Source organism: Schistocerca serialis, chromosome 4 (genome assembly GCF_023864345.2).
Source record: "Schistocerca serialis cubense isolate TAMUIC-IGC-003099 chromosome 4, iqSchSeri2.2, whole genome shotgun sequence".
NCBI classification, from domain to species: Eukaryota; Metazoa; Arthropoda; class Insecta; order Orthoptera; family Acrididae; genus Schistocerca; species Schistocerca serialis.
The window spans coordinates 620519953-620535832 of NC_064641.1; the positions used below are offsets into that span (position 1 = coordinate 620519953).

At 45.6% G+C, this 15880-nt stretch overlaps 1 protein-coding gene and 1 pseudogene across 1 annotated transcript in view; both read right to left on the reverse strand.

Moving 5' to 3' along the window:
- LOC126474639 (aminopeptidase N-like) overlaps positions 1–15880 on the reverse strand; it is a 177851-nt gene that overhangs the window by 94792 nt on the left and 67179 nt on the right. Inside the window, exons 9-10 of the mRNA XM_050102117.1 lie at positions 15436–15517; positions 8608–8788 (exon numbers count right to left, since the gene is read on the reverse strand). Of these exons, the coding sequence (XP_049958074.1) occupies positions 8608–8788; positions 15436–15517 (263 nt within the window). The remainder of the gene's footprint in view (positions 1–8607; positions 8789–15435; positions 15518–15880) is intronic.
- Positions 10465–10582, reverse strand: LOC126476404 (5S ribosomal RNA; annotated as a pseudogene).

The window sequence follows — 15880 nt, forward strand, 5'->3', positions numbered from 1 at the left end:
TAATTGTGCTGTGCGCAAAAAGTGGTGAGATTGTTTCTGATGGTACCTTCTGAACAACATTTGTTTTCATCTGTCCTGGATATTTCCAGGTTCGATTAGGTTGTGATAGCTCTACCCATTGGTATTCATTTTGTAATACTAGCAGTTCGGCTCTGAGCACTATGGGACTTAACATCTATGGTCATGAGTCCCCTAGAACTTAGAACTACTTAAACCTAACTAACCTAAAGACATCACACAACACCCAGCCATCACGAGGCAGAGAAAATCTCTGACCCCGCCGGGAATCGAACCCGGGAACCCGGGCGTGGGAAGCGAGAACGCTACCGCACGACCACGAGATGCGGGCACTAGCAGTTCGTTTCATATAAATTCTTAACTGTAGATTGGTTTTCTAGCGTGTTCCCTCTTGTCAGATATTGCCCTTGGATTTGTCTGAAAGGCACTGAGTTTGTTTCAAACTTTTTGATGTTGTCTGTAACGCAGCTTTCGGTCAATTCTAGCAGGAAGCGTCACTCTGGACTGGTTACTGTGATTACAAACGCAGTTAGATATGCAGTGGGGCCACTGTGATGATATGTGTGGCTCAATCAGGATTTGAAAGACTGTTAAGCCGCACATGTTGGTTAACGTATCAAAAGTATTTTAAACTGTTGATTGACATGGATGTTTCAGTTTTACCTCCGAGCTGGGTTCAAAATGGTTCAAATAGCTCTGAGCACTATGGGACTTAACATCTGAGGTCATCAGTCACCTAGAACTTAGAACTACTTAAACCTAACTAACCTAGGGAGATCACACACATCCATGCCCGGGGCAGGATTCGAACCTGAGACCGTAGGGGTCGCACGATTGCAGACTGAAGCGCCTAGATCCGCTCGGCCACACCGGTCGGCCTCCGAGCTGGGAGTGACCTTCAAAAATATTGCCTGTATAACATGCCTGAGAGGATGGTGGGTTTGGGACTGTAAAGTTATACAGTGAAGAGCCAAAGAAACTGGTACACGTGCCTAATATCGTGTAGGGCCCCAGCGAGCATACAGAAGTGTCGCAACACGACATGGCATGGATTCGACTAATGTGTGAAGTAGTGATGGAGGTAACTGACACCATGAATCCTGCAGGGCTGTCCGCAAATCCGTAAGAGTACGAGGGGTTAGATATCTCTTCTGAACAGCACGTCGCACGTAATACCAGATGTTCATGTCTGGGGAGTTCGGTGGGCAGCGAACTGTTTATACTCTTGGAGCCACAAAGTAGCAATTGTGGTCATGTGGGGTGTCTCATTGTCCTGCTGGAATTTCCCGATGGACATGAATGGATGCAGGTGATTGAACAGGACGCATACGTACGTGTCACCTGTCAGGGTCGTATCTAGACGTATCAGGGGCCTCATATCACCCCAACTGCACACGCCCCACTTCATTACAGAGCTGCAACAGTTCTCTGCTGATATGCAAGATCCATGAATTCATGAGGTTGTCTCGATACCCGTACACGTTCATCAGCTCGATACAATATGAAACGAGACTTGTCCGATCAGGCAACATGTTTCCAGTCTTCAACAGTCCAACGTTGGTGTTGACGGTCCAGGCGTGGGGTAAAGTGTTGTGTCGTGCAGTCATCAAGGGTACACTAGTGGGCCTTCGGCTCCGGAAGCGCATATCGATAATGTTTCGTCAAGTGGTTCGCGCGCTGACACCTGTTGATGGCCCAGCATTGATATCTGCAGCTATTTGCGGATGGGTTTCACTTCCGTCAGGTTGATCGATTCTCTTCAGTCGTCGTTGGTTCCGATCTTGCAGGATCTTTTTCCTCCGCAGCGATGCTGGAGATTTGATGTTTTACTGGGTTCCTGATATTCACGGTACACTCGTGAAAAGGTCGTACGGGAAAATCCCCACTTCATCGCTACGTCGGAGATGCTGTGTCTCATCACTTGTGCGCCGACTATAACTCCACGTTCAAACTCACTTAAATCTTGATAACTTGCCATTGTAGCAGCAGTAACCAATCTAACAACTGATCCAGACACTTGTCGTCTTATATAAGCGTTGCAAACCGCAGCGCCGTATTCTGCCTGTTTGCATACCTCTGTATTTGAATACGCGTGCCTATACCAGTTTATTTGGCGCTTCAGTGTATACTGACAAAGACCTAATGTAATCTATTTTTCATATGAGAAAATACTCCCTTGTGTATGATTAAGTGGCTGGTCAACAAGGAGCTTATCAAAATGTTCAAATGTGTGTGAAATCTGCTAAGGTCATCAGTCCCTAAGCTTACACATTACGTAACCTAAATTATCCTAAGGACAAACACACACACCCATGCACGAGGGAGGACTCGAACCTCCGACTGGACCAACCGTACAGTCCATGACTACAGCCAACACCGACTCAAAGAAAGGCCTCGGCGCTTGTTCGTGACGTCACGTCAGCTAGGCACGGCGAACGCCAGGTCTGTTGCAGGCAGAAACGCCTGTGCGTGCTTATCACTATAACCCTCTTATTTTTGGACAAAATGTTTGGTATTGTTTTGGATTCTGCAGGTTATTTAGATGAAAGATTTTCTTACTATCTTAAACATACAACTGAAGATCGTAGTTCTGTATTGCTGAATTCTCTTTTGGAAAATGTAGATCACATACCTGAAAATAATTTCGAAAATAATGACTGAAGTTGAACACTAATTCGATTGTATTAGAGCTCATAACTTCGAATTTACATATCGTACTATTATTTTCAGTGGAAATCTTTGCTAAAACCTGACTTGTCACAACACAACTAACTGTATGATCTTTACTCTGAAAAGCAGTCTTTGCCTACATGCAGGTCAAATAAATCGTTCCTTCGAGTAAATAAAAAATAATGTAGAAAACGCGATTTCGTCTATTCAAGTGTGAATACTAGTTACTGAACTGACGGGTCAGAATTCGTTTACTACGTAAGACTGACGACACAAAACCAGTAGTGGAGCCTGGGTACAATATCGTACAGGTCTTCAAAAGGTATAAATAAAGAATAAAGAACTATAAAAAAAACATGGAACGCTATCGGATTTACTTACTTTGGAATATTTGGTTGGTGTAAATGCATCCTTGTGAATGGCGGAAATCCACTTGCGACGAAGGTCTTCGTCGTTAGGAAACGAAAACGCTTGGACCTTAGGTCCATTTGGACAATTCCCGTTACAGCGAGGAACACAACACTTGTACACCATGGTGAAAACTCTCACTATAACTGCTGTAGTCGGAAAAACACAATAAGTAACACAAAAGGAACGGCACTGCACAACCAACACTACGATCATATCCTATGTGGCATGCCTAAGCGTTGTCACTAACGACTGGTGACGTATCGCCAGGGTCTTCTATGGAGTCGGTGTTGCTACAGCGCCTTGGACCGCTCGGCTAATCCCAAGGAGCTTATCCTCGTGGCTATCTGTAAGCTATGGAGCAATGTTCATGTCTAGGAAGTGAATGTGGTTCCTCGTCATTTTCGTGTAAATTGTCTATCGTCATTTTTGTGGCATAATATTGCCTAAATTTTCATTTTCTGAAATTCTAATTTTTAAATTAACACTTTCTCTGCTGTGGGCGTGTTTACACGTCCTGCTTCGGCATTTACCAGGTATATCTACATCTACTTCTACATCTACATCCATACTCCGCAAGCCACCTGACGGTGTGTGGCGGAGGCTACTTTGAGTACCTCTATCGGTTCTCCCTTCTATTCCAGTCTCGTATTGTTCGTGGAAAGAAAGATTGTCGGTATGCCTCTGTGTGGGCTCTAATCTCTCTGATTTTATCCTCATGGTCTCTTCGCGAGATATACGTAGGATGGAGCAATATACTGCTTGACTCCTCGGTGAAGGTATGCTCTCGAAACTTCAACAAAAGCCCGTACCGAGCTACTGAGCGTCTCTCTTTCCGAGTCTTCTACTGGAGTTTATCTATCATCTCCGTAATGCTTTCGCGATTACTAAATGATCCTGTAACGAAGCGCGCTGCTCTCCGTTGGATCATCTCTATCTCTTCTATCAACCCTATCTGGTACGGATCCCACACCGGTGAGCAGTATTCAAGCAGTGGGCGAACAAGTGTACTGTAACCTACTTCCTTTGTTTTCGGACTGCATTCCCTTAGGATTCTTCCAATGAATCTCAGTCTGGCATCTGCTTTACCGACGATTAATTTTATATGGTCATTCCATTTTAAATCACTCCTAATGACTACTCCCAGATAATTTATGGAATTAACTGCTTCCAGTTGCTGACCTGCTATATTGTAGCTAAACGATAAAGGATCTTTCTTTCTATGAATTCACAGCACATTACACTTGTCTACATTGATATTCAATTGCCATTCCCTGCACCATGCGTCAATTCGTTGCAGATCCTCCTCCATTTCAGTACAATTTTCCATTGTTACAACCTCTCGATATACTACAGCATTATCCGCAAAAAGCCTCAGTGAACTTCCGATGTTATCCACAAGATCATTTACGTATATTGTGAATAGCAACGGTCCTACGACATTCCCTTGCGGCACCCCTGACATCATTCTTACTTCAGAAGACTTCTCTCCATTGAGAAGGACATGCTGCGTTCTGTTATCTACGAACCCTCCAATCCAATCACACAATTGGTCTGATAATCCGTATGCACCTACTTTGTTCATTAAACGACTGTGGGGAACTGTATCAAACGCCTTGCGGAAGTCAATAAACACGGCATCTACCTGGGAACCCGTGTCTATGGCCCTCTGAGTTTCGTGGACGAACAGCGCGAGATGGGTTTCACACGATCATCTTTTTCGAAACCCGTGCTGATTCCTACAGAGTAGATTGCTAGTCTCCAGAAAAGTCATTATACTCGAACATAATACGTGTTCCAAAATTCTACAACTGATCGACGTTAGAGATATAGGTCTATAGTTCTGCACATTTGTTCGACGTCCCTTCTTGGAACTGCGCACATGTACACGAGCACCATTCGGATTTTCCTTCACTGCTATGGACGTCTGAGTGCGTCCTGAACCGCCGACCTCTACGCTGCTGAGTGTTTATCAGACAACAGATATATCTAATTGCGTGATGTCATTTGCACCTCGTTTCGATATCTTGAATCGTTTATGAGATATGACGCTTGTTATGAGCATATTATACGGGATGCGCAGGCACCTGAATGGGCGCGTGGCGCGCTACCGTCCTTCAGCTATAAAACCCAATAAATCGAGAACGGACTGAGATATCCTTCTGCTCTCAGTTCTAAATAAAATTCTGAGGCATCGGAGTTGGTGTGACGGATAACAAAAACAAATTCAGTGCTTTGTTGAGTGCAGGCATCAGGCCGTAAGTAATGCGAAAACAAAATTTTTTCACACCATAGTTTCGAAAAATCGTATGATAAGTATTTCACATCGGCCGATACGCCATCTCTCAGCACAGGCACCAGCATTTGGCGAGCAGTACAGCCATGACACAAGCCGTCTCAGCACGGAATGCAAAGAGCTCGTCTGAGCAGCGAGCCGGCCGGAGTGGTCGAGCGGTTCTAGGCGCTACAGTCTGGAACCGCGCGACCGCTACGGTCGCAGGTTCGAATCCTGCGTCGGGCATGGGTGTGTGGGATGTCCTTAGGTTAGTTAGGTTTAAGTAGTTCTAAGTTCTAGGGGACTGATGACCACAGCAGTTAAGTCCCATAGTGCTCAGAGCCATTTGAACCATTTTTTTTTGTAGCAGCGAAAGGGTTAATAAATATTATGAAATGATAATTAAATAGACACCCTAGCTGCAAGCAGGCGTTGATACACTTCATTGGGGACATGTTGATAATGTGTGCCCGACAAGGACTCGAACCCGGGATCTCCAGGTTACATGGCAGACGCTCTATCCATCTGAGCCACCGCGGGCACAGAGGATAGTGCGTCTGCAGGGACTTATCCCTTGCACGCTCTCAGTGAGATCCACAGTCCCAACATGTCCACAACACTACATTCGTAGTGCGCCTAATAGATGTTTGCCCATCATACTCATTACTCGTGGCAGATTAATCTACCAAGTCCCGTACGAGTTCGGGCATAGCGTGTGCGTTCGCACATGAAGGTCAAAGGCCGGGAACCCATATTTTTAACTGTATATATGACGGTAGTATCTGTTCCCGAAAGAACATAGCGTGTGCGAACGCACACGCTATGCCCGAACTCGTACGGGACTTGGTAGATTAATCTGCCACGAGTAATGAGTATGATGGGCAAACATCTATTAGGCGCACTACGAATGTAGTGTTGTGGACATGTTGGGAATGTGGATCTCACGGGGAGCGTGCAAGGGATAAGTCCCTGCAGACGCACTATCCTCTGTGCCCGCGGTGGCTCAGATGGATGGAGCGTTTGCCATGTAAGCAGGAGATCCCTAGTTCGTGTCCCGGTGGGGGCACACATTTTCAACATGTCCCAAATGAAGTGTATTAACCCCTGCTTGCAGCTAGGGTGTCTATTTAATTATCATTTCATTTCTAGCAAAGCTGCATGGTCATCCACGGTAACTGTTCTTTCGGGAACAGATACTACCGCCATATATATAGTTAATAAATATTAAGTAGCCATTCAACACTTCTATCCTATTTGTCACTCATGCTACCAATCCCACATAAATGGTAGCAGAGTGTGGTTGCAATTCATGCACCTCTGCACTATGGGCCCAGCATGACTCCACACTCTTTTGGGCTTGGTCATAACCAGTTAATTTTTTTTACAATATTGTCATTTGTCATAAACAGAAATAAAAGAGAATGTGTGTGTCTTCATTTGTGTGTGTGTGTGTTTGTGTATTTATATTTTGTTAATTGTGCAGAAAAACTGTTCTTGAGTTGAAAGGATAGTTTACTATGGCAGAGAAAAAATGAGGGCGAGAACGAAATGCTTGTGGCTTCCATCTTGAGGGCGCCAAGTGATAATTCCATTTACGCTCCTACACTGTATATAAATCTATAAGACAGTTAATACACTCCTGGAAATGGAAAAAAGAACACATTGACACCGGTGTGTCAGACCCACCATACTTGCTCCGGACACTGCGAGAGGGCTGTACAAGCGATGATCACACGCACGGCACAGCGGACACACCAGGAACCGCGGTGTTGGCCGTCGAATGGCGCTAGCTGCGCAGCATTTGTGCACCGCCGCCGTCAGTGTCAGCCAGTTTGCCGTGGCATACGGAGCTCCATCGCAGTCTTTAACACTGGTAGCATGCCGCGACAGCGTGGACGTGAACCGTATGTGCAGTTGACGGACTTTGAGCGAGGGCGTATAGTGGGCATGCGGGAGGCCGGGTGGACGTACCGCCGAATTGCTCAACACGTGGGGCGTGAGGTCTCCACAGTACATCGATGTTATCGCCAGTGGTCGGCGGAAGGTGCACGTGCCCGTCGACCTGGGACCGGACCGCAGCGACGCACGGATGCACGCCAGGACCGTAGGATCCTACGCAGTGCCGTAGGGGACCGCACCGCCACTTCCCAGCAAATTAGGGACACTGTTGCTCCTGGGGTATCGGCGAGGACCATTCGCAACCGTCTCCATGAAGCTGGGCTACGGTCCCGCACACCGTTAGGCCGTCTTCCGCTCACGCCCCAACATCGTGCAGCCCGCCTCCAGTGGTGTCGCGACAGGCGTGAATGGAGGGACGAATGGAGACGTGTCGTCTTCAACGATGAGAGTCGCTTCTGCCTTGGTGCCAATGATGGTCGTATGCGTGTTTGGCGCGGTGCAGGTGAGCGCCACAATCAGGACTGCATACGACCGAGGCACACAGGGCCAACACCCGGCATCATGGTGTGGGGAGCGATCTCCTACACTGGTCGTACACCACTGGTGATCGTCGAGGGTTCACTGAATAGTGCACGGTACATCCAAACCGTCATCGAACCCATCGTTCTACCATTCCTAGACCGGCAAGGGAAATTGCTGTTCCAACAGGACAATGCACGTCCGCATGTATCCCGTGCCACCCAACGTGCTCTAGAAGGTGTAAGTCAACTACCCTGGCCAGCAAGATCTCCGGATCTGTCCCCCATTGAGCATGTTTGGGACTGGATGAAGCGTCGTCTCACGCGGTCTGCACGTCCAGCACGAACGCTGGTCCAACTGAGGCGCCAGGTGGAAATGGCATGGCAAGCCGATCCACAGGACTACATCCAACATCTCTACGATCGTCTCCATGGGAGAATAGCAGCCTGCATTGCTGCGAAAGGTGGATATACACTGTACTAGTGCCGACATTGTGCGTGCTCTGTTGCCTGTGTCTATGTGCCTGTGGTTCTGTCAGTGTGATCATGTGATGTATCTGACCCCAGGAATGTGTCAATAAAGTTTCCCCCTCCTGGGATAATGAATTCACGGTGTTCTTATTTCAATTTCCAGGAGTGTAGATTAGATTGACTTTCTCTACATGGAAGAGGGGGCATGAAGCGCGCGCACACACACACACACACACACACACACACACACACACACACACACAGTCACACACACTCACACAGACAGAACGATGCAACTTATGAGGTCATCGCTGAGAAGTTTATTTAATGGTCTGAACCGTTGCCCACCTGTGTGATGACTGCAGAGCCGTCCACATAGTTCCTGGTGACGGTGAGAAATGGAAATCCGGACTGTCGCGCCCAGGGCAGCATCACTGATGACACACTTGCGTTGGGACGCAGAGACGACGCAGGCGCCACCGCGTCCATTGCCGCGAACAGGATGTCATCCGTAGCGTTGCTGAACTGGCTGTACATGGATTGCAGCGTTCATGAAATTGCCAACAAACAAGTTGTATGGCACACATACAGGCACACATTTCTGAAAGTGAATTGTACTGATCCCGTGTTATTCTAAAACAATTCTAAATGTGGGGATGTGGCTTTCTTTCCTTTTCCAGTTGACACATGGAAGTTGTTTTGTCCAGATACTTATCATGCACACAGGAAAATGGAGATTAGAGCTTAAAGTCTAGTCCACGACGAGATCATTACGGGTGTACTATGTATTTGATCAAAAGTATTCGGTCACCTCTATGTGATGCGAAATTTGCCATTAGAAGTCACGAGAGACAGACCCGCCTGTGTGAACCGAGGCAGTATTGCATGTCAGCAGGGAAGCAGTAGCAGAAGAATGGTCCGCTAAGGAGAGCTTAGTGCCTTCGGACGTGGACTAGTCACAGAATATCACCAGTGTAACAAATCCATCAACGGCCTTTCAGCTCTTCTAAAAATGTCTTCGTTGACTGCTGTGATTGTGAAGTGGTAACGCGAATGAACGACAGCTAAAACAAGACTAGGTAGACCTCATGTACTGACGGACTAGGTGGCTGTAAAAAAATCGCATGAAATCAGCGGAAGGAATCAATCGTGAGCTCCAAAGTGGTACCAACAGTCCAGATAGCACAATGACTGTGCGTAGGGAGTTAAAAATGAGGAGGGTACAATGATCGAGCAACTGCTCATCAGCCACGCCTTTCTGTAGACAGTGCTAAGCGCCACTTAAGATGGTGTAAAGAGTTGTAAGTAGGCTGTTTATGTTATCTTATTGGCAACGTTACGTAGCGCTCTGTATGAAAATCACTGGCTGCGCTGTGTGCAGTCTGTGGCTAGTTTGCATTGTTGTCTGCCATTGTAGTGTTGGGCAGCTGGACGTGAACAGCGCGTAGCGTTGCGCAGTTGGTGAGCCGCCAGCAGTGGTGGATGTGGGGAGAGAGATGGCGGAGTTTTGAAATTTGTAAGACTGGTTGTCATGAACTGCTATATATATTATGACTTTTGAACACTAGTAAGGTAAATACATTGTTTGTTCTCTATCAAAATCTTTCATTTGCTAACTATGCATATCAGTAGTTAGTGCCTTCGGTAGTTCGAATCTTTTATTTAGCTGGCAGTAGTGGCGCTCGCTGTATTGCTGTAGCTTGAGTAACGAAGATTTTTGTGAGGTAAGTGATTTGTGAAAGGTATAGGTTAATGCTAGTCGGGGCCATTCTTTTGTAGGGATTTTTGAAAGTCAGACTGCGTTGCGCTAAAAATATTGTGTGTCAGTTTAAAAACAGTCATGTATAATTGTTCAAAGGGGACGTTTCAGAGTGCCGCCACCAGACAGTGAATGACTGGAAACTAGTGAACTAAACGTGTTTATTTACACCACTAAAATATTTATTTAGCCGTTGGAAGTCTGTAAGTAATGACCATATTTGATTACACATATTCTAACTCCTCCAGAATAGGACATGAAGGCCCAAAGGTACCGACCGGACACCGTGTCATCCTTACCCACAGGCGTCATTGGATGCGGATATGGAGGGGCATGTGGTCATCACACCACTCTCCCGGCCGTATGTCACTTTACTAGACTGGAGCAGCTACTTCTCAATCGAGTAACTCCTCAGTTTGGATCACAAGGGCGGAGTGTACCCCACTTGCCAACAGCGCCCAGCAGACCGGATGGTCACCCATCCAAGTGCTAGCCCAGCCCGACAGCACTTAACTACGGTGATCCGACGGGAACCGGTGTTACCACTGCGGCAAGGCCGTTGGCCAATCATACTCTAGAAGCTGCATAACCAACAAAATATTGCACATTGAAGAATTCACTAGTACTAAGAGCTAGGTATTGGAACAAATATAGATGTGTATGCTTTTGTACAAAGTAAGCAAAAGATTGTACGATACTATATAAGAATTGTTATATCGTTAGTGATGTGAGAACTATTAGCGCTATGTCAATTCTCATCCACAGAAGGAAAGCGGAAGATTTTTCCTATAGAGAAGACACCTTACTTGTGTCAGCATAAAATTAACATACGTTTTGGTTCATTCTGGAAACATCTCCCAGGCTGTGGCCAAGCCATGTCTCCGCAATATCCTTTCTTTCAGGAGTGCTAGTTCTGCAAGGTTCGCAGGAGAGCTTCTGTAAAGTTTGGAAGGTAGGAGACGAGCTACTGGCAGAAGTAAAGCTGTGAGTACCGGGCGTGAGTCGTGCTTCGGTAGCTCAGTTGGTAGAGCACTTGCCCGCGAAAGGCAAAGGTCCCGAGTTCGAGTCTCAGTCGGGTATACAGTTTTAATCTGCCAGGAAGTTTCATATCAGCGCACACTCCGCTGCAGAGTGAAAATCTCATTCTGGAAACATCCCGCAGGCTGTGGCCAAGCCATGTCTCCGCAATATCCTTTCTTTCAGGAGTGCTAGTTCTGCAAGGTTCGCAGGAGAGCTTCTGTAAAGTTTGGAAGGTAGGAGACGAGGTACTGGCAGAAGTAAAGCTGTGAGTACAGGGCGTGAGTCGTGCTTCGGTAGCTCAGTTGGTAGAGCACTTGCCCACGAAAGGCAGAGGTCCCGAGTTCGAGTCTCGGTCGGGTACACAGTTTTAATCTGCCAGGAAGTTTCATATCAGCGCACACTCCGCTGCAGAGTGAAAATCTCATTCTGGAAACATCCCCCAGGCTGTGGCCAAGCCATGTCTCCGCAATATCCTTTCTTTCAGGAGTGCTAGTTCTGCAAGGTTCGCAGGAGAGCTTCTGTAAAGTTTGGAAGGTAGGAGACGAGGTACTGGCAGAAGTAAAGCTGTGAGTACCGGGCGTGAGTCGTGCTTCGGTAGCTCAGTTGGTAGAGCACTTGCCCGCGAAAGGCAAAGGTCCCGAGTTCGAGTCTCGGTCGGGCACACAGTTTTAATCTGCCAGGAAGTTTCATATCAGCGCACACTCCGCTGCAGAGTGAAAATCTCATTCTGGAAACATCCCTCAGGCTGTGGCCAAGCCATGTCTCCGCAATATCCTTTCTTTCAGGAGTGCTAGTTCTGCAAGGGTCGCAGGAGAGCTTCTGTAAAGTTTGGAAGGTAGGAGACGAGGTACTGGCAGAAGTAAAGCTGTGTGTACCGGGCGTCAGTCGTGCTTCGGTAGCTCAGTTGGTAGAGCACTTGCCCGCGAAAGGCAAAGGTCCCGAGTTCGAGTCTCGGTCGGGTACACAGTTTTAATCTGCCAGGAAGTTCCATACGTTTTGGTTATTCAAAGATTCGTGCTTTATGCAAATTGGATGAATCACAATTACGCATGGAATATAAGAAGGGAGTTCAATACGTAATGCAATCCGCCGGCCGGAGTGGCCGAGCGGTTAAAGGCGCTACAGTCTGGAACCGCACGACCGCTACGGTCGCAGGTTCGAATCCTGCCTCGGGCATGGATGTGTGTGATGTCCTTAGGCTAGTTAGGTTTAAGTAGTTCTAAGTTCTAGGGGACTTATGACCACAGCAGTTGAGTCCCATAGTGCTCAGAGCCATTTGAACCATTTGAATCGTAATGCAATCCTTTTTTTATATTTGGTAAAGGCAGGTTGCTTTTATTCAGGATTCCCCTACACCATACGATTGCCCACTTTTTTGGCTACAATAACCCAGCATTCAACTTAATCTCCGTTCAATGCGGCGGCCTTACTGGGAGGGACTATATGCCCACATGTTGCCACTATGGTGGTCGACGTTGGAACCAAGGTCTCGCTGCATCAATAACCTCCCCTTCATCCACATACTGATTCCCGCGGAGTGCGTCCTTCATTGGGTCAAACAGATAGAAGTCGGAAGGGTTTGTAGAGTGGACGAGGAAGAACAGTCCAATGAAGTTTTTTGAGCTCCTCTTGGGTGCTCAGACTTGTGAGATACCTTGCGTTGTCAAGGCAAAGGAGAATTTCGTTTACATTTTTGTGGGGACGAACACGATGAAGTCGTTTCTCCAATTTCCTGAGGAAGCAGGTTACACTTCCCGGTAGATCGTTATACAATGAGAGGCGATATCAAACAGAATAAACCGTTCAGAGTCCCAGAAGACAAAAGCCATCACTTTATCGGCTGATGGTTCGGGTTTGAACATTTTCTTTGGAATGGAGTTGGAATGGCGCCACTCCACGGATTGTCATTTTGTTTAAGGTTAGAAGGTATGAACCTCATCGCCTGTGACGATGCTTGACAAAAAATGTCACGATCAGCATTGTAGCGTTCAAGCAATTCGTACAGATGGTCCTTTATTGTTCTTCTGTTAGGCGGCGAAGAGCCCAGCGGACACACAATTTTGAGTACCCGAACTGGTGGAGGAGTGTGTCACCACTATCAACAGGGACGTCCAGTAGAGCACTGAAGTGTTTCGTTTGAACCGTCAATCGCCTCGAATGAGAGTGTCTGCACGTTCCAACACTGCAGGAGTGACAGCTGTGTGCCGCCGGCCAGCATGCAGAAGATCGGATAGATTTGGGCGACCTTCTTGCCCAACGACTCGCCGTGCTTCTGTTCACTGCCAGATCTCCGTAGACATTGTACAAGCGCCTATGAATGTCTGCAGTGCCCTGGTATTCTACCAGAAGAAACACAATGACAGGTCTCTGTTAGGGACGCAGAAGACTACGTATAGCGCCGCCATCTATCGGAACTTCCTGAAACTGTAGGGGCTGAAAGGGAATATTCGACGATGTCCCACAACAAATTCCGCAATTTTTCAACCGATACTGGGCCAGAAAAATTGTGTTCCATTAGTTACGGGACGACCCTCGTATAATTTAGACACATAGTGTACAGTGTCAACTTGTTCAGAAATGAAGCATAAATTATGTGTCCTACTACAGTTAACCCTTCGGTAGGCGCGCCTGCGGCAGTTAGCCGCAAGGTTTAGTTTTCTGTTAGTATCACAGATAGCATTACAGTTGCGTCCACATCCAGATACGTATTTGTTATTCTCAACAGATTTCACCACTTACTGCATTTGCGCAATTCATGCTTTCTGCAGTTTGGTCGTTATTCATGTTTGAAATGTGTGTTGCGTTTGCGAGTGTTTGCCGCTAAGCGCCTTGTGATTTAAGTATTTTCTATGCTTGTGTTTTTCTTTCGCCTCAAGGCAATCTTTCTTTTATATTACTATTTAATGAATATTCGAATCTAATCGAAGTTCCCATATACAATTTCCATTACTTTTTACGATCTTGGATATTGATTTGATACAATATATTACTTTTATAGAAACATATGTTTCATTAGGTCTCATAAAAGTGTGGAAATGGAGAAAAGTAGGCATTTAACAGGCACCGTCTAATTGTACGTCCTGAAGATTGTGAGATGCGGATGGAAGTTGACTAATTTATTCACAATCATAAACAGGAGTAGGATTTTATGAATGCACCATTTCATGAAGTGTTCCCTTTTTACTTCATTTTCACGTGAATCAGTGCAATTAAGTGACATGATTAAAAGAACCATGAAGGCAACAAAGAATATCGGATTGTTATAAATTACAATGACAATAATAAACGATTGTGAAGGCAACAAATAAATAAAAGATTATTTCTATAGAGCCATATAATGTTGTGTTATGTCTCCTCCTATAAAATGTAACTGGCGATTGTATAAAGATTATTTTTCCTTGGGTTAAAAGTGTAATACTAATTGTGGTGTAAAAGCTGTAACGCGCCCACTCAAGGAAGTATGAAGGGCGCGCCCACCGAAGGGTTAAATTTCAAGTATCATATGTAAATCAAACAATATGAAGCTTGTGAGTTGGATCCATAAGGACCTATGTCGAGGGAAACGGGTGGAAATTGCAATACAAGAATGTGGGGTGAGCAACTGGATGAGACGCGTTAGTCGGAGGGAGCGGTGTTAGTTGGAGCGACAGTTTAGCTACATTGCTTACGGATTTGTCGCGAGGAGTGCTACATTAAGGATTTGAACTTTCGGAAGGACTTGGTATTTGGCGCGTGATGAGCAGGCAGGTCGTGATACTTCAACTTTTTAACGTTGCTAGGCTCCATATTCTTAAAGTTGATGGGACTTAGAGTAATTAACTGGCGCCTCAATTTCTTCGATGCGACACGGTAAAATTTAAATTTAATGAGCCAGTTAAGCCCGACTGGTCTTACGATTCATCACACTCAGCAAGCGTGTCTGAGAATTAATTCTCACACTTGTCGACTACCATAATTTTAAATCAGCCCTACATCATTATAATTTAGGAATATTTGCAGGTGTTGTCAATGAACATTTTTTTTTCAGGAACAGAATGCGACGGTGCACGGAAATCCCTTCGACACAGTTGATCCACAAACATTAGTCATCCATACATTGAGTCTCACTGCGGGAGTATATTAATAAATATTATTATATTTTTAAAAAGTTAGGGAGAACCATGATTCACTCAGTTATTGTCGTTCTTTGATATAACCATCTGTTTTGACTCTGCTGCTATTTCTTAAGGCGTCCTTCATTAACAGAAAAAATTTTGCTATGAAGTAGTCATCAGAATCAAATTAATGTGTATTTCATTACAGAACTTGTTTCAAATGGAAGTCGTAATTTCTCGTGGTTTTCAAGTGCTCTGTACCTATATGCGATATGCTTGTGTATGATGCCATTGAGTACGTACTTTTCCACTAGATAATTGTGGAGACCCTCGTAGAACGCCTCGCTGCCGATAAATTGCTGCATCATCCGGATGATGGAACCACCTTTTACAAACAGAAGATTTACACGTTCTGGTTACGAGAAAATGCATAACCGGGCCAGTAATAAGTTTATGCGTCTAGTTTAATGGCGCTAATAGAAGTTTGAAAATGGTGGCAGAAGTAGTACATGTAGATAAAAATGTCAGTATAGCACAATATTATGGGTGCACTTCTTAGAAGAAAGAAGCGGCCAAATAGAAACAAAACTACGTAAAGGACAACGACCATGAAGAAAATATGAATTTGCGATTAACTTGGTACTAGCTATTATGCAACTGGTATCTTCAATAAACATAATAAATCACATTTAGAAGTTATTATGAAATAAGGTAATGTCCTTTGTCAGTAACAGAAAACCTCTTTAGA